The following is a 14,979-nucleotide window of genomic DNA, read 5'->3' as shown; positions in this document are numbered from 1 at the left end:
TGTAGTGTTTGTAGGGCAGTGATTGCTAAAATGAATAGATAACAGTGCACTTGAGAAGCACAGAGAACAACTGTGTCTCAAGTGGCAACCAGAGTTAACTTTTTCATAGAGGCTCAAGCATCCTCATAGATTTTCTATACCTTCCTGTTTCATAGAGTCATCTTCTTGAGTCATACAGCGCTAGAGAGCTCCTTGAACCACTCGGTGCATGACAAGGGCATTGCAGGCATTCCTTTCTCAGGATAATTCCATTCATTTTATTCCGCTTTTCCATCTAAGAGATAATTGGAGTGACTAACAAGAATGTACACAATAGCAAGGGCAATTGAAATCATTACAACAAATCAGACAATAAAATAATAGAGCAACCAATACAAATTAGAAGATCATCCAGTGCTTTAAAATGCCACTACTGCTACGAATATTGATAAACTTCTACAGTAACAGGAATTTCTCAAGTACCTAATATGTTAAAAAGGCCCAAATACCTAATGGAATAAAAAAAAATTCACTGTCTCATCTGAGCAAAAATGGTGTCAGGTGAACCTCCTTTACGAAGGGCATTCCATAGCATTGACACTGTGGCAGATGTTATCTGTCATTGCCACCTGCTGCACTCTTGATAGGTCGCTCTGCTCCCCCTGCCCTATACTGACCTTGGTATTCAGGCAGGTTTATATGGGAGAAGATTCATAGAATTCCCTGGTCCCACACTAGTCCAGTGGTTTCCTCAGGGAGCTGCGGAAACCACCCAAAGGAGCTGCAGAATCCTTGCAAAAAAACTCGCCACCCTGTATAATGTGTATAGGATTGGAACCTAATGGGGAGCCATGGCCAATGGCCCAACAGGTCAAGGGAGCCACCAGTTGAAAAAATTTGGGAGCTACTGCTATAGTAATATCCTGAGATATGCCTTTGAATTACTCTTTATGAGAGTTTCCATTTAATGCCTGTACTTCAGCTTATGAGGCATTTCTTCTCATTTACTGATACGGATTTCACGTGCCTTGCGAGCAGCTTAGTGCCCTGAAATGAGAGCCACCATATGGTCACCTTTGCGGTATCATATGTATGTTTTGTATCTGAGTGTAGCCGTAAGTGTATGGTGTGTAATTGTAATGAAAGAGCTTAACGAGAACAGGCAAACAGTCGTATTATGGAGAATGAAAGGAAAATGCCTTGTTGGGCTATGTTATGATTGCTAATGTTAACTATTGAACTAATTATGCAAATTTTAATTGGATTTGGTGGTGGTTTAGCATAAATGGGTTTCAATTTCAGGGTTCAGGAGTGCATCAACAATTTTCCCATTAAAATGAATGGTAACTATGTTTTTGACTTAGAAGAATATGCCCTATGAGCGGTTTTTTTAGAAGGTGGGCGAAGACTGTGTTTAAGACTTTTTAAAGGTCAAATTGACACTCAGAATTGAATCTGGAAACAAACTGGTTTCCAAATCATCTGTTAGAATAGCAGCTGCAATATGTTCCTTGATGTTAATTTGATAACTCCCGTTCACAATCCACCTCTTCAGCGTTGCACAGATTTGGAGTGGGAAAGAGATTGATGCCAGAGACTTTTGCAACAGTGCTAGTACACCAGAACCAGTTCTTTCCATGGAAAACTGGTATAAGAAGCTTTGAACATCTCCTGCATTTGGGATGTATCCTGAAATGTATGAGTGGAATGTTTGGAGCTACATGTGGAAGAAATGGTGCAATTACTGAGATGGTGGCATCTTGTGTAAAGCCAAGTCAGGATTCCCTTTTGATTTCTGTGGACAAGAACCTTGCATTATCACTTTTGTGTGTTCAAGCCCTCTGCACCAGCAGAGGTATAAAATGCACCAGCATTTTTCACCATTTTTCTTCCCGTGGCACACTGACCTCTATGGTCTTCTCTGTGGTTTTCCCCTCTTGTGATGTCACTTCTGGCTTTTGGGATAGGCTTCTGGGTTCTGTGGTTCTGTTTTCCTTCTTCTGTTAGCACAACCGGAAGAGGAATAGACAATTTGCCCTAGAAACAGGGCCTCAGAACCTGGAAGAGTTTTTCAGTGATTTTCAGCTGTTGTGCTCCACAGTTCTGTGGCACATCTGCGGACCTTTTTTGGCACACCAATGTACCATGGCGCAACAGTTGAAAATGGCTGCTATTCACATTTTGGGAATAAGCCCCATTGAACACAATGGGATTTATTTCTCAATAGATGTGCCTAGAATTGTTTTGTAAGTCTGAGCTGCAAATTTGGCTTTCCCTGGTTTTGGTCTTTGTTCTATAATGTCTTGGTAGGTGGCCTTAGGCAAGCTGTTCCCTCTCAGCCTCAGCTGCAATATGAAGATAACACTACCCTTACAGCGTTGTTGTAAAGACAATATCACAATAATACATGTAAAGCACTTTGCACACTTAAGACAAGCATTATATAAACGTTAGGTGGTATAATTAATTCCATATTACAGTTTCCCAGAGTTTCTTCAGGATCTTTCGAAGTAACTGGGAAGACCATATACAGTGCATAGTTTGCCCAGTTCTTTCTTGCAAAAATCATGGCAAATCGTGTTTGTTACGAAATGGCATTTTGTAAGATTAGAGCAAATCTTGACATCTACTAGATAAGGTATTTCTTTGCATATTTGAACTGTCGAACATCTGATCCTTGGGACACGTTATTCCATTCAAGGATCTAAGGCTGAGATCTCTCCAAAGATCCCAATATCCATTGGCGGTGGAAGAACTGATGTGAATGAATTCGTCAGTAGTATAAACTGTAGTCATCTGTGTACATGATTCCTTTTCACTTCCTTTTTATTTATCATTGCTCTGTCCATGACTGAAAGTCAATGAGAACATTGTTAATTCAACATGGATGATTGGGGACAACCTTGTTGTGTGTCTGTCTTACAACTGAAATTTTAGAGAAGATTCCATTAATTGTTGCTATAGCAAGGGGGTCCATTATAAAGCACCACTTATTCTTTTTTTTAGTGACTTAATATGATGTACCTCCTCCTGAAGGTTTAATTGGAGCATCCAGTTTCTCATTAACTTCCAAGAAATCTTTTGAGATTTGTTGTGATCTTAAGATACATGTATCTTCCAAACATTCTGTTTAATACAGCTACCTAACAGTTACAAAATTCCAATCTTTTGGTTTTGCTTAAACTGTCTTTGTGGTTGATGTTCCTTTAATCTGAATTTGTGCCTGTCTTCCCCAAATATTTCCGTTTTACAGCCTTAATGGTGTTCTTTTAGCATATTATTGTGTGAGCCAAGAGTAATTGCTTATTTGCTGCTTCCAACAAGTCTATTTGTGTTCTAGTTTTGAAATTTTTTTTACCACAGCTTCTTTCATCTTTGTTTCTGTCCATATTTAATAGGTTCGGTCTATGGATGAATTAAATCATGATTTTCAAGCACTTGCTTTGGAAGGAAGGGCCATGGGAGAGGTAAGTATGCAAGTTCCCCCTCCCCATATTTTTATCTAGATCTTCCTCCAGGGATTTCAGAGCTCACTCTAAGCAGTCTTAGGTGGTCTTTGTTTCAGATAGGGATGTATCGATGGTGCTGTCAAGACTGTTCTTTGGGACTGAAAATTAGTCCCTTACTGACTTTGCCTCCAGATAGTACAGGTTTTAAAAACTTTTCGTTGCTTTCTAAAGATGAAAAAATGTTTCCTAAAGTATGTCCCATCTAAAGTTGCATGAGCATGGAAAGTTGTTGATCTAGCAACTGTGCTATGGACCAACTTAACACCTTCTTATTCCTCTTTGAATGGAGCAGTTGATCTCAAAAATAAATCACTGTTTAAGTATAACCTGATTGTCATATTTGAAGAGGGAGCTGAGAACCTTTTTTTTTTTTTTTTTTTTTTAAAGGGTATATTCTGTCTTAGGTGCTGCATTCTTTTTAACTCTCCAATTTAGTTTTGGTTCAGACACTTCAGGCTAGTTTTGATTTTGAGCGTCTTCATGCAGACCCTTTGCTGGCAGTCTAAATCTGTAAATGATTACAGACAAGTGTAATCAGACTTGTACAGACAAGTTTTTGTTTTTAAACCAACAATCTGTATTCAACAGAAGAGCTATAGTCAGTTGGTTCCAAGGCTTGGTTAACTTTCTGAGTAACTGTTTTGTTATTGGGTTCACCACAAAAGAGGCAGCCAGGTACTTTTAATGCTTAGGAGAACCCCTGAACAAAACAAAATGTCATGGTTTCGTATGAACTAGCAACAGCTCAGCCAGCACTGAAAAATATTGTCAGTCACCTGAATGACTAAATAGCTGTTTTGTCTAGTAATGAAAATGTAATGGTGGCATATTCATTCAAGAGCAATTTTTCTCACTGTGCTGCCTCCTGGGCCTCATCAGCTTGCAGTGAGGATGGACAGGAGCTCGTGGTGTAGCTAAGGCATCTGCTGTCTGGGGACACAAAAATTTTAAACAACTATAAACAAAACCGGATTTAAGACCCCCCCAGTCCTGTCTGAACGTGTCCAGGAAGTGGCCTTCCCTTGCCTCAGAAGGCCTCCTGGAAGCCTTAGGAAGGCACTTCTAATTTTCATGAAAAGCGGAAGTGCCTTTCAAAAGACTCCAGGAGGACTTTTGAAGCTCCACCTATGGATCTGCATTTGGAGGTGCAGATTGGCATCCCCTCAAGGTGTGGTACCTGGGGCAATGTACTCTGTCCCTCCTTTAGCTAAACCACTGGCAGAAGGAGAGCAATGAAAATCTGATGCAGTGATAGTCGAGGGCAGAAACTTGAGGGAGGGAGACAATTTTGGAGGTTGTGCTATTGAATTGCGTGCATGGGTCCAGTGTATTATAAACATTAAAGTTTGCTGTATGGAATGAAATCCATTGATGAGCACTTATAAGAAAAAAATGCATTACTAACATTGATTGCTATTCTAGGGATGATTGGTAGAGGAACCAAACCCTAGCAACACTGAAACAGATTCTTAAATTTAAACCACACTGTTGCACAGCTTAAGGCTGTCAAAGTGAAAGCTTATTTTTGATTTAAACAGTAACAGTAGGACCCAAGCCAGTCTATAGAAGTACTTAAGGAATGCGTGTGCTCCAGCTCCATTCCATGACACCTAACACCTTCTTAGAAGACTAGGCAGACCCTCTTTTAAAGCTTGCTAGAGAGATGACCAGGCTTCTTCTCCAGGGAAGGAATTCTGAAAGAGAGGGGACCACAGCAGCAAAGCCCTTTGCCTGTGTTTTCACAAATGAGGGGCTACAAAGCAAGGCTTGCTCTGAAGTTTGTGGTGCTTGAGGGGAATATATGGGAGGAGTCTGCCTGCAGATTCCTTGTATTACATGCTAATGGGCTTAGCTAGTGGTTTAAAAGCTAAATCATAGGCTTGGCTATTCAGAAAACTGCCTGATGTGGTTTGCCTCAGAGTCGCTCACCAACAAAGATCTGGCAAACGAAGAAACAGTTGGTGTTGCATTATGTAGATACAGATACATCAAAGGCAGGGGCTACTGCTGTGTCCATTGCAAATGAAAACCTCCCTCATTGATTGTGTGGTGGAATATCTGTATGTGTGTTAAAGGCAGACTGGAGAAATGGATGTAGGTGTTGGGCCCAGTTGTCATACCTATGTAGGGCTCTGGTCCTTGTTCTTTGTGTGAACAGGGAGTAATGTGTGATGCAGGGAAACCAAGAGCAAGGGAGAGGAGACTTGCCTCTCCCAAGCAACACCCAAGCTGGCCTTCCTTTGAGGCAGCCCCACCCAGACTCTGCCCTTCAGGTAGGTGAAACCCCACCCTCCTAAAACAGAGTTTCTGCTAAACTTGGATATCATGAGACAGCAGGTCTGAGACATCTGTCCTTCACAGCTCGTCAATCAGCCATTTAGAATTATGAGACATTATCTTATTGGGTGGCACTTTGGTTTTATGTATGAAAGAGAGGGCATGTTGACTTTTCTATTAGGAGGAATATATTTCGAGGATCTATATCTGGATGAATTTTAAGAAGGCGGGATTTTAAGGGAGGGAATAAGCCACTGCATTGGAGCTTTTAATTGCCTCCTGCCTGACATAAAGTTGTCCGTGCAGTTACTGACAGATGGCAGTTTTAAAGGGTAGTTTCAGTAAACTTGTTTAGAGAATTCATTAGAGTGGACGCGGATTGCATCCTTTGTGTCTTGATCTATTTGGTCATATGAGCTTAGCAGAACGACAGGTAAATTCATATGTGCAACTTAATCCTGTCTTGCACTGGAACAGACAGACCAGGGAGCCTGCACTGTATCCAGCACAAAATAAGGCCCCAAAGTGGCTCAACTAGAGGTAAGGGGAAGCTCTTCCCCTTACACCCGGGTAATCCACTGCAGCCCCTTTGGGTCTCCTTGGACTTGCGCCACCTTCGGAGGTGGCATAAGTACAAGGAAAGTGGAGTGGCTTTAAGGGAACGGGATTGGGATCCAGCATAACTGCTGAGTCCCAGCCCCGCCTCCTGCTCTCTGCCTAACCCTGGACCACCCTCTGCTCGCCCTCCCCCTGCCCTGGAACGCCCCCTCCCCGCCCTCCCCAGAGCCTTGCGTCTGTTAAAGTTGGCACGGAGGATGGATTCAGCCTCCACAGGCTGGCACGTGTCCCTGTGCCAGCCCAGCCGACTCCCAAGGAGGCACAAATGTGCTTTACGCCATGTTTGCGACTCTTGTGGGCTGGTGCAAGGGTGCCTTAGGATTGCACCCCTAGTTGCTTAAAAGCCAGTTGACATCTGAAGGACAATGGGTTGTATCCCACAGTTCGCAAGTCATTGCTAAGTACCATTGAAATTAATGGATTTTAAGTTTTTCATTTGATTTCAGTGGTGTTTAGTAAAGATTCATTCTCTTAGGTTTCAGCCCTTTGTTTTTTGTACCTCCAACACGGTTAGGCCAGAATGACATTATACCAGCTGAAAACAGCTTTTGAGTTTGGGGATTCTGAAAGCCTTAAGAGCTGGGTGGCCACTAAGATTAATCTAGCTGGGAAAAGAGTGGAGACCTTATGGTGGCACCCTGTAATTAAGACCTCGTTCTCTCTGAGGTGGTAAACCTGGATCTGGCATTGTATCACTTGACTGCAGGTAGAGCCTCACAGTACTGAATTCTCTTTATGTTAAAAGGTTCTCTGCACATTAGAGATAAGGGCTTCTAGCCTAGTTTTTACCCTGCCATGCTATTTTTCTGTGTGCAGGGAACCTCTTGTAGAAGTGCATCTAAGTTACGTGATTTGAGCCACTCCTTACGGTCTGAATTAGTACTGACCAGAGACAGGTTTACAGGTGAGATCGAGACAGTTAAATTACAGGGCTTTGGAAGATAACTCCACAAATTTGACAATGTGTTTTCATCGGAACTCAGCCAAATTGTGTCTTGTTTTGAGCATTGTCGTGGTCTCACATGCTCCCTCTAACCTATTGAAAAGCTTCCTTTTATGATTTTAATGAAGACTGTTGTTTCTCATTTGACTATGAAAGTTGGCTTCTACAGCCCATGAACCAGGATAGTAAACAAGGAGTTAATGCTAGTTTCATAATCCTGGCTTGTTCGCTGACTATGGTTTGTTCAAACCAGTTGCCCAAGTTGAGAAGAAACTGAGAACTGCATTTGGCTACAAACCATGAACCTAAAACTTTCCCTTTTGCCCTGGGGTGCTGGAGGACTTGGGCTGGCTCATGCTTGCAGCAAAACCATGACTTGTTACAGCTAACCCAAGTCTCTGTTCAAAAAAGAAAAAAGTTTGTTTCTGTTATATAATGGAAAAAATAAAGACTGTTTACAATGCATCAGTTAACAGCAGACAGATATTAAAATTTGCAAAAGCAGCCGGAATGGTTAAAGGGAGCACCAGTGAGGTCACTAGGAAGACGTTACTGCAGTTCCTTCCTTCTTCCTTCTGGCGGCAAATGCAACCTGTTTAAACAAGAATGCATGCCCAGTAAGTTTTTAAAACAGTTTAATGGGTGTGCGGGGGGGAGGCAGGAGAGTGGGGGGTTGCCCACCCATTGCCTTGCTTTAAAAATTTACTGGGGGGAAAATTGACTTAAGCAAGTCGATTTCTGCCCCAATAACTTTTAAAAATGGTTTAATGGGCGCAGCGAGGGGGTGACCACAGTATCCCTGCGGATCCCCAGGATCTGCGGATATCCAGAGAACCCAGTATCTGTTGGGGGGGCTGGAATGGATCCCTCGCAGATACTGGGGCACACCTGTAATAACAAAACAGATACTAAACTAGGAGAAAAATGGCATTTTAAATTGGTTTAATTACTCTCTCAGCTTCAATATGGAGGCATGTAATACTGTCAACCTCAGCCATGGTAACAGTATCTTTCATCACACTTCCAAAGAGAGGAAGAACAGAAGGACAATGTCATCAGAAGCTTAAATGATTCCGATTCAGTTTGGCATGTAGTGGAGCAGGATAAATAAAGCCTTGATTTCTGCCCTTTACAAGATCTTAAACAATAATAATGGATGAAGGCATCTCTGCTTAATACAAGTGCGTGGGATGTAGACTTTCAGAATGTAATAGTGAAAGAACAGGAACCTAGCAGAACTCAGACCAGCAATCTCCATGCGAGGGTCTCTCTTGAAATGTTTCTAAGTACAGTAGATGTCATTTACTGCTGGCTGAACATATGGAAAAAAGAGATGGCAAATTCTTCAGGACTTGTGGTGAGTCAAGTATGCTAATTTGGCTGAACTGCCTTAAATTGAAACACTTGTGGGCAAAGGTGCATAGCTGTGTTGATAAGATCTTGAACCCAAGATGCACACAAGTTCCTGTTCTGGGCTCTTTTTGGAACTGCAGCCAGCCATTGCATTACTTTCCTGTTTCCAGCAATTAAATTAGGATAAGGAGCAGCTCTCTCCCAAACTTAAATTTCCAAACCACTGGGAAAAGTTCTAGGATTTGGATGAATGGACACCATTTCCATATATATAGAAAGCAGCCCATAGGAAGAAGTAAAGGGTTCTATCCCAAGTTTAGTCAGTCATGATGGAGTCCTTTGATAGCTCAGTTTAGGATGCAGTCCAATCATTTGTTGGTTCATTGGATGAAAAGTATCCACATGTTAATTCTGAAGTCCCTTTCCATCCACGGGTTTGGAACTTGCAGATTTGACCCAATTCAGGTTCCAAACCCACATTGGGAGGGCCCATAGACTTCCCCATGCCTCAGAACACAGGGTCCAACCATGGATTTCATTATCCATGGTTTTCTGCAGACCTTTATATAAAGCAGACATTTTTCGATTGATTTGTATTAGTTTTAGGTTTTAATGGCTAGAGGTGTATGAGAGATACCGATAACTAGGTGCAAAGACTTGTTAATTACACTTCCAAGCAGTGCTGGGAAAACTCAGCGGGGCTTGATTTGAGTTGTAGAGTTACTGCCCCCTGTGTCTCAATTCAAAAAAGAGTCCTAATGGGGGCACTTTCCAAGTCTCCGAGTCACCCTTTAATGGACTTGACTCGAGTTGCCTCCCCCTGTTTAAAAAGCCTGCTGCGGAAAAACTCGGCTGCTGCGGGGCTCTGTGTGTGTGTCGGAGTTCTTTACTCACTCCCCTGCTGTTCCCGCCCATCTGTAAAGAGGGCAAGAGGGGCGGGAGGAACTGCGTGAGAGCTGGGACAGAAGCTGTGAGAGGGGTGAGGGTCATGAGCAGCAGCTGGGAGGCTTACCAGGATGACTGGATCCTTGGCAGTCCTACTCAGAAGTAGTCCCACTTCAGCTGGTCATTCAGTGTAGGTTGCTCCCCCAAGTAACAACAGAGCCGGGGAGCCATAAGGTTGGAAAGTAGAATCGGGCAAAATAATTTTCTCCCACCTCCCTGGGCTTCTGCAGCCAATTGTAAGGAAGAAACCCCTTAGGCTCCTCCTCCTGCTCTCCCTCAGCCAATAAAAATATCCGAATGCCCATCCTCTATCCATAGTTCACCTGTTCCTTCCTTCCTATCAGATTTGGGAAAAAAGAGCTCAGTTGTCCCTCCCCCCTTCTGTCCAATTCATTAACCCTTCTCTGCCTCCCGGCTGGAACCTCCCTGCTTTTCACCGTCGGAATGCTGGCCCCGTGACATTTTTTATGTGGTGAAAACAGTAAGCAAGCACCCCCGGACACGGGCAGATTCGAGTCAGCACACGTGGGGACAGGTGCTGAGTCAGGGGGCCCCTGACTCGAGTCTTTTTCCACATACATGACTCAAGAGTCTTTACTCAGCATGTGGTTGGTCTTTACTCAGCGTGTGGTTGGTCTGTGGAACTCCTTGCCACAGGATGTGGTGATGGCGTCTGGCCTGGACGCCTTTAAAAGGGGATTGGACAAGTTTCTGGAGGAAAAATCCATTATGGGGTACAAGCCATGATGTGTATGCGCAACCTCCTGATTTTAGAAATGGGTTATGTCAGAATGCCAGATGCAAGGGAGGGCACCAGGATGAGGTCTCTTGTTATCTGGTGTGCTCCCTGGGGCATTTGTTGGGCCGCTGTGAGATACAGGAAGCTGGACTAGATGGGCCTCTGGCCTGATCCAGTGGGGCTGTTCTTATGTTCTTATAAGAGTCACACTGAAAAACATGTTTTTGTGACTCGAGTCCAAGTCACCTGACTCGAGTTCCTAACACTGCTTCCGAGTTTCTCTGCCATTGCTGAATCCTTGAACCATAGCTTGACATGGCCTTCCTTGGCTTTGTCATAGCTGCATTTCCAAGTAGGCCATCCTTTCAGCTGGCTTTGACTGCACAGTTTGCTCCTGTTTTGAGCAGGTACAGTGCTTGAGTCAGTCTGGGGGAAGAGTGTGTAGGTGCTCTTGCTCATGCGGTCTTTCAGCTGGACTAACTGGGCTAGGGAGGAGTAGGCGGGTGCCAGCCAGTTTTGTTACTTGGGGCCTTCTGAGTTGCTGAAATACATTGTTGAACTAGAAAATATTGATTTGAACAGTGTTTGGGCTCTTGACTGTGCACAGAGCATGGGCATATGCCCACCTATGCATGTCCACTCAGCCCTGTTGAGTTCCATGAGCTTTACTCTCTGGTAAGTGTGTGTAGAATCGCTGTCTTAGACTTTCAGTTGTGGTTATAGTGAGACAAATATTAATTTCTGGGCAATTATTCAGAAAGCCCCACTTATTGGTGAGTTGATACAATGAGATGTCTATAGTATACATTGTAAGCGGCATTCAGCTATAGACTACTTAGGTGCATTCTGCCATAGCTCTTGGTAAGCATTTCTTCTGTGTTATAAAGCCTAGGTAACTGTATGCACTATGTTATGGCTCATGAATGTTCACAGGTGGGTGCGTAAGACAGAGGGAAAGACCTCAGCCTTTGCCTTCCCATTGAGTTCTGTACATACCCTCTAGCCTCTTTTTGCATCAGGCTTCAGTTTCTTTTGCCCCCATTTAATGAATGGGGCCCCTTCTATCCCCCACCTCAACTACCAGGGTGTCTTCATCCTAGTGCATGTAGATTGGTGCGTAGCTGTTGCTGAGATTTTTCTGTTAGCTGGAGCAAAAGGTTGTATTAGCGCTATTCCTCAAGAACAAGGAATGCTGCCACAGTCTTGATAGACATAGGCTGATGAAAGGAGCACCTTGTGTTCCTCCCTCATTCAAGGGACCATTTCATATGCCGGCCCCCTCACAACACTGCAAATTAAAGTTCCTGCAGTGGAGGGAAAGAAGTGAAAAATGTACCCCCTCCAAAACCAAGGCTTTGGATCGCTTTTCCACCCTTTTATCAGTTATGGTGTTCTCTTGCTTTCGTGTACTTTGTGTGCCAGCTTAGTGTATATGAAAGAGAAAACTTTGGGCTGAGGGGTATTAAGTACTTGAGTGTGTGTCTCTTACATCTCTCTTTTTTAATATTTTATTTTACAGCAGCTTTTGCCAGGTAAAAAATTCTGGGAATCGGACGATTCAAACAAAGATGGACCAAAAGGAATATTTTTGGGTGATCAGTGGAGAGATAGCGCTTGGGGAACATCAGGTACCTTTAAATTATCATGTGAATCATTTTGGAATGAGCTTTCTGTTCTTACTTTTTTCCCTAGAACTCTCTCTTCTTCCTAGCTCCTCATCATAATCATGTATTTTAATGGAAACTCTTAACAGATAAAGAATGTACTGAGAATAGCTCCAAAGAAATGAAGTGTTTCCTGTTGCTTAAAAATGGTTTAATCCAAAGCTGCACTGAACTGGTTGTGTGGTGCAGTGTTTAGGTAAATGGGGTGAGGCTGGTTGCTGCCATGTTGGACTGTGCATGAGGTTCTATGTCTCTCTTCCACTCTAAGGATTATTGGTTTGTAAAGGTAGAACCAAAGTAGCTGTATGCACATCCCATTATAGTGGGAGGATAGCTGTCTCTGCCCATGAATTCTTCCTGGTAGCATTGGCAGAGCTGAGGTGTTATGAATGTGTTGGCTTTGCTGATAGACTTCTCACAGTTAACAAGAACAGACCAGAAGTTTGTCTAGTCCAGAATCCTGTTTTACCCCCGTGGCTAGCCAGATTCTTCCAGGAAGCCCATGAAAGCAGTAGCCTTCCCCACTGTTATTCTCCCCTCCCCCTCACGCAGGTGGTACACTAAGTTCCATGAAAGCATACAGGTTGTTATAGGAGACTGTACATAAGCTGAAATGAATACAGGTCAGTATATATGACTGTTGCCAACCCAGCACTATTGCACCTAAGTGAAAGCACCACCGAAGGATGTCCTTCACAAAAGCGGCAATGTAGCTGCCTGTAACTTGGATGTCTGTAACTCAGGGAGCCAGTGTATTCAGTGGCAAGCTGCTTCTGGACTTGGACCATAATTTGGTCATCATCCTAATAGCTACTGTTCAGCTTCTCTTCATGAATGTCAAATCTCTTTTTAGAGCTAGATAGCTGTTACCTTATGTTGACAAACTCCATGTGTTCTGGAGGCATGTGCTATGTGTTCTTTGACTTGGATTTAGTCTTTGGATTATCAAGTGAGCAAGTTTTTTTTTGTTGTTGTTGTTGCAGATCATTCTGTTTCCCAGCCAATCATGGTTCAGAGAAGACCTGGTCAGGGATTTCACGTGAACAACGAGGTGAACTCGGTGTTATCCCCACGATCAGAAAGCGGTGGACTTGGAGTTAGCATGGTGGAGTATGTGTTGAGCTCCTCCCCTGGGGATTCCTGTCTCAGAAAAGGAGCATTTGTAAGTGTCCCTGATGATGATCTGACATTTCTAGCTCTAAATCAGTGGTCTCCAAACTGAAGATGCTGTGCACCAGGAAAGATGTCCCTGGAGTGACTGGTGCTTACTGTTCTGCCAGGGAGCCTTCTTTCCCAGCTGCCATTGTACCCTGAATGGAGCCCCCGCTAACCCCTTCTGCCCAGAAATCCAGATGCAGTGGCTGCTGGGGCAACAGAACCTAGAAGTGGCAGGCCAGAGCACATGGGAGACTGGCAGTGCGGAAAGAAGGCTCCCCGTGGAATGGTAAGTGCTGTTCATGCAGGGGAGGGAAGAAGCAGAGTGCCTGATCTGGCCCGCAAGCCGGAGTCTGGAGAGCCTAGCTCTAAATCATGGTGGGTTGTATGCAGTAAAAGTGAATCTTGACTAAGCACCATTTCAGTCAGTGGAGACAGGTTGGTCGCAACTAACTGAAGTGCCGTTAATTTCGGTGGAACTTTGTCCATTAGGAGTTAACTACCTTTGGAGAGAAACCCAATGACTGTTCTGGATCCGATCGATCTAGCTTGCTGTATTTCAGTTGTCAGCTTTTCCCTGCATCACCTGTTGGGGATACAGAACAGCATGTTCATAGGAACAGTCTTGTGTGATTTGTGGAACCTTTAGGCATGATACCTGCAATGAACCCACATTCTCCTTGCTGCTGTTGCTATTTGCTTGCTTGCTTGCTGAGAAACGTTTGGTGAACAGTCGATAGAGCAAGGAAAAGCAGCAGAATTTGGGCGCTTTGAGGAAGACCGCAGTGGGCGTCCTGTTGGGGCTTGGTCTGGCATTCCCCTATTCTGGCCCTGTATGTGGATCTGGGGAGTGTCTTTCATTTGCAAGTGTATTTTGCTATCCTTATCTTCCTAGCCTTTCTTTGCACTGGCAATTTGTCTGCCATTGAGGTAGTTCTGCCCTCATTGAGACTGTGGCTTTATGCAAACTACAGTGCCACAGAAGAAGCATGGGGTTTTGGGCATGGCATTCAGCTTCCTGCTAATCTTCCTGCATTCAGCTTTCACGTAGGAAAAAAAAATGTTGATTTCTAGCCCAATGGCATGTTTTTTACTTTAGTTCTCTCTGTGACATCCCCTGGAAGCAGAGCTTAATTTGATCCAGGGCTTCCCTGGGCTGAGTTCTGGAACCTCCTTTAGTACTTATGCTGGAAGATATGCGGTAGTACTAATAAAGTCTGGCCATGAGTCAAGTGAGAGGCTATGGTTTCTAGGTAAACTTGAGTCTTGACATCTATTATGTAATCACTGCCTGGAAGGAAGGCATCTAGGGAGAGATCAGACTGTATAAACAAATGCAGGATTCTTCTTTCAACTGGCACACTCAGATGTCTGTTACCCAACCATCCTCCTCCAAATACTTCCTTACTTAATTATACACCATTAAACATGTGCAGGGCACCCACCAAAGTCATTGGGAGTATTCTACAGAGAATTCAGAAATCCAGTTGGCTTCATGAGTATCCAAGGGTCAGAACCACCTGACTGTGCTAGTAGGAACATAAAAGAGCATGGAACTGTGCCATCAGAAGATAATACTGTGTGTGATGTTATCTTGATAGCCCTGATAACTGGTTCACCTGTCTCCATGCTGTTGCCACACAGTGTCTAGTACGTGTCTTGCTGCATATGTGAAGTCAGTTAATTGGATAGATCTGTAATGCTCCAGGGGCCATGACATCCCTAGCCAAACTCTGAGAAGCCAGAACATGGATGTTAGAATCTGCTGGGACAGATTCTTTCATACCACTTTGCATG

General features: G+C 43.7%; 1 protein-coding gene across 8 annotated transcripts in view; it reads left to right on the top strand.

Moving 5' to 3' along the window:
- PUM1 (pumilio RNA binding family member 1) overlaps positions 1 to 14,979 on the top strand; it is an 86,943-nt gene that overhangs the window by 29,173 nt on the left and 42,791 nt on the right. For 6 of the 8 annotated variants that reach the window (XM_066638287.1, XM_066638285.1, XM_066638286.1 and 3 more), the window contains exons 3-5: positions 3,378 to 3,446; positions 11,883 to 11,991; positions 13,011 to 13,189. In XM_066638287.1, the coding sequence (XP_066494384.1) occupies positions 3,378 to 3,446; positions 11,883 to 11,991; positions 13,011 to 13,189 (357 nt within the window). The remainder of the gene's footprint in view (positions 1 to 3,377; positions 3,447 to 11,882; positions 11,992 to 13,010; positions 13,190 to 14,979) is intronic. The other 2 variants (XM_066638288.1, XM_066638282.1) reach the window with 1 other exon arrangement.

Source organism: Tiliqua scincoides, chromosome 10, assembly GCF_035046505.1.
Source record: "Tiliqua scincoides isolate rTilSci1 chromosome 10, rTilSci1.hap2, whole genome shotgun sequence".
NCBI classification, from domain to species: Eukaryota; Metazoa; Chordata; class Lepidosauria; order Squamata; family Scincidae; genus Tiliqua; species Tiliqua scincoides.
Note: the sequence above shows the minus strand (reverse complement) of the source record. Positions and strands in the feature narration are given on the sequence as shown.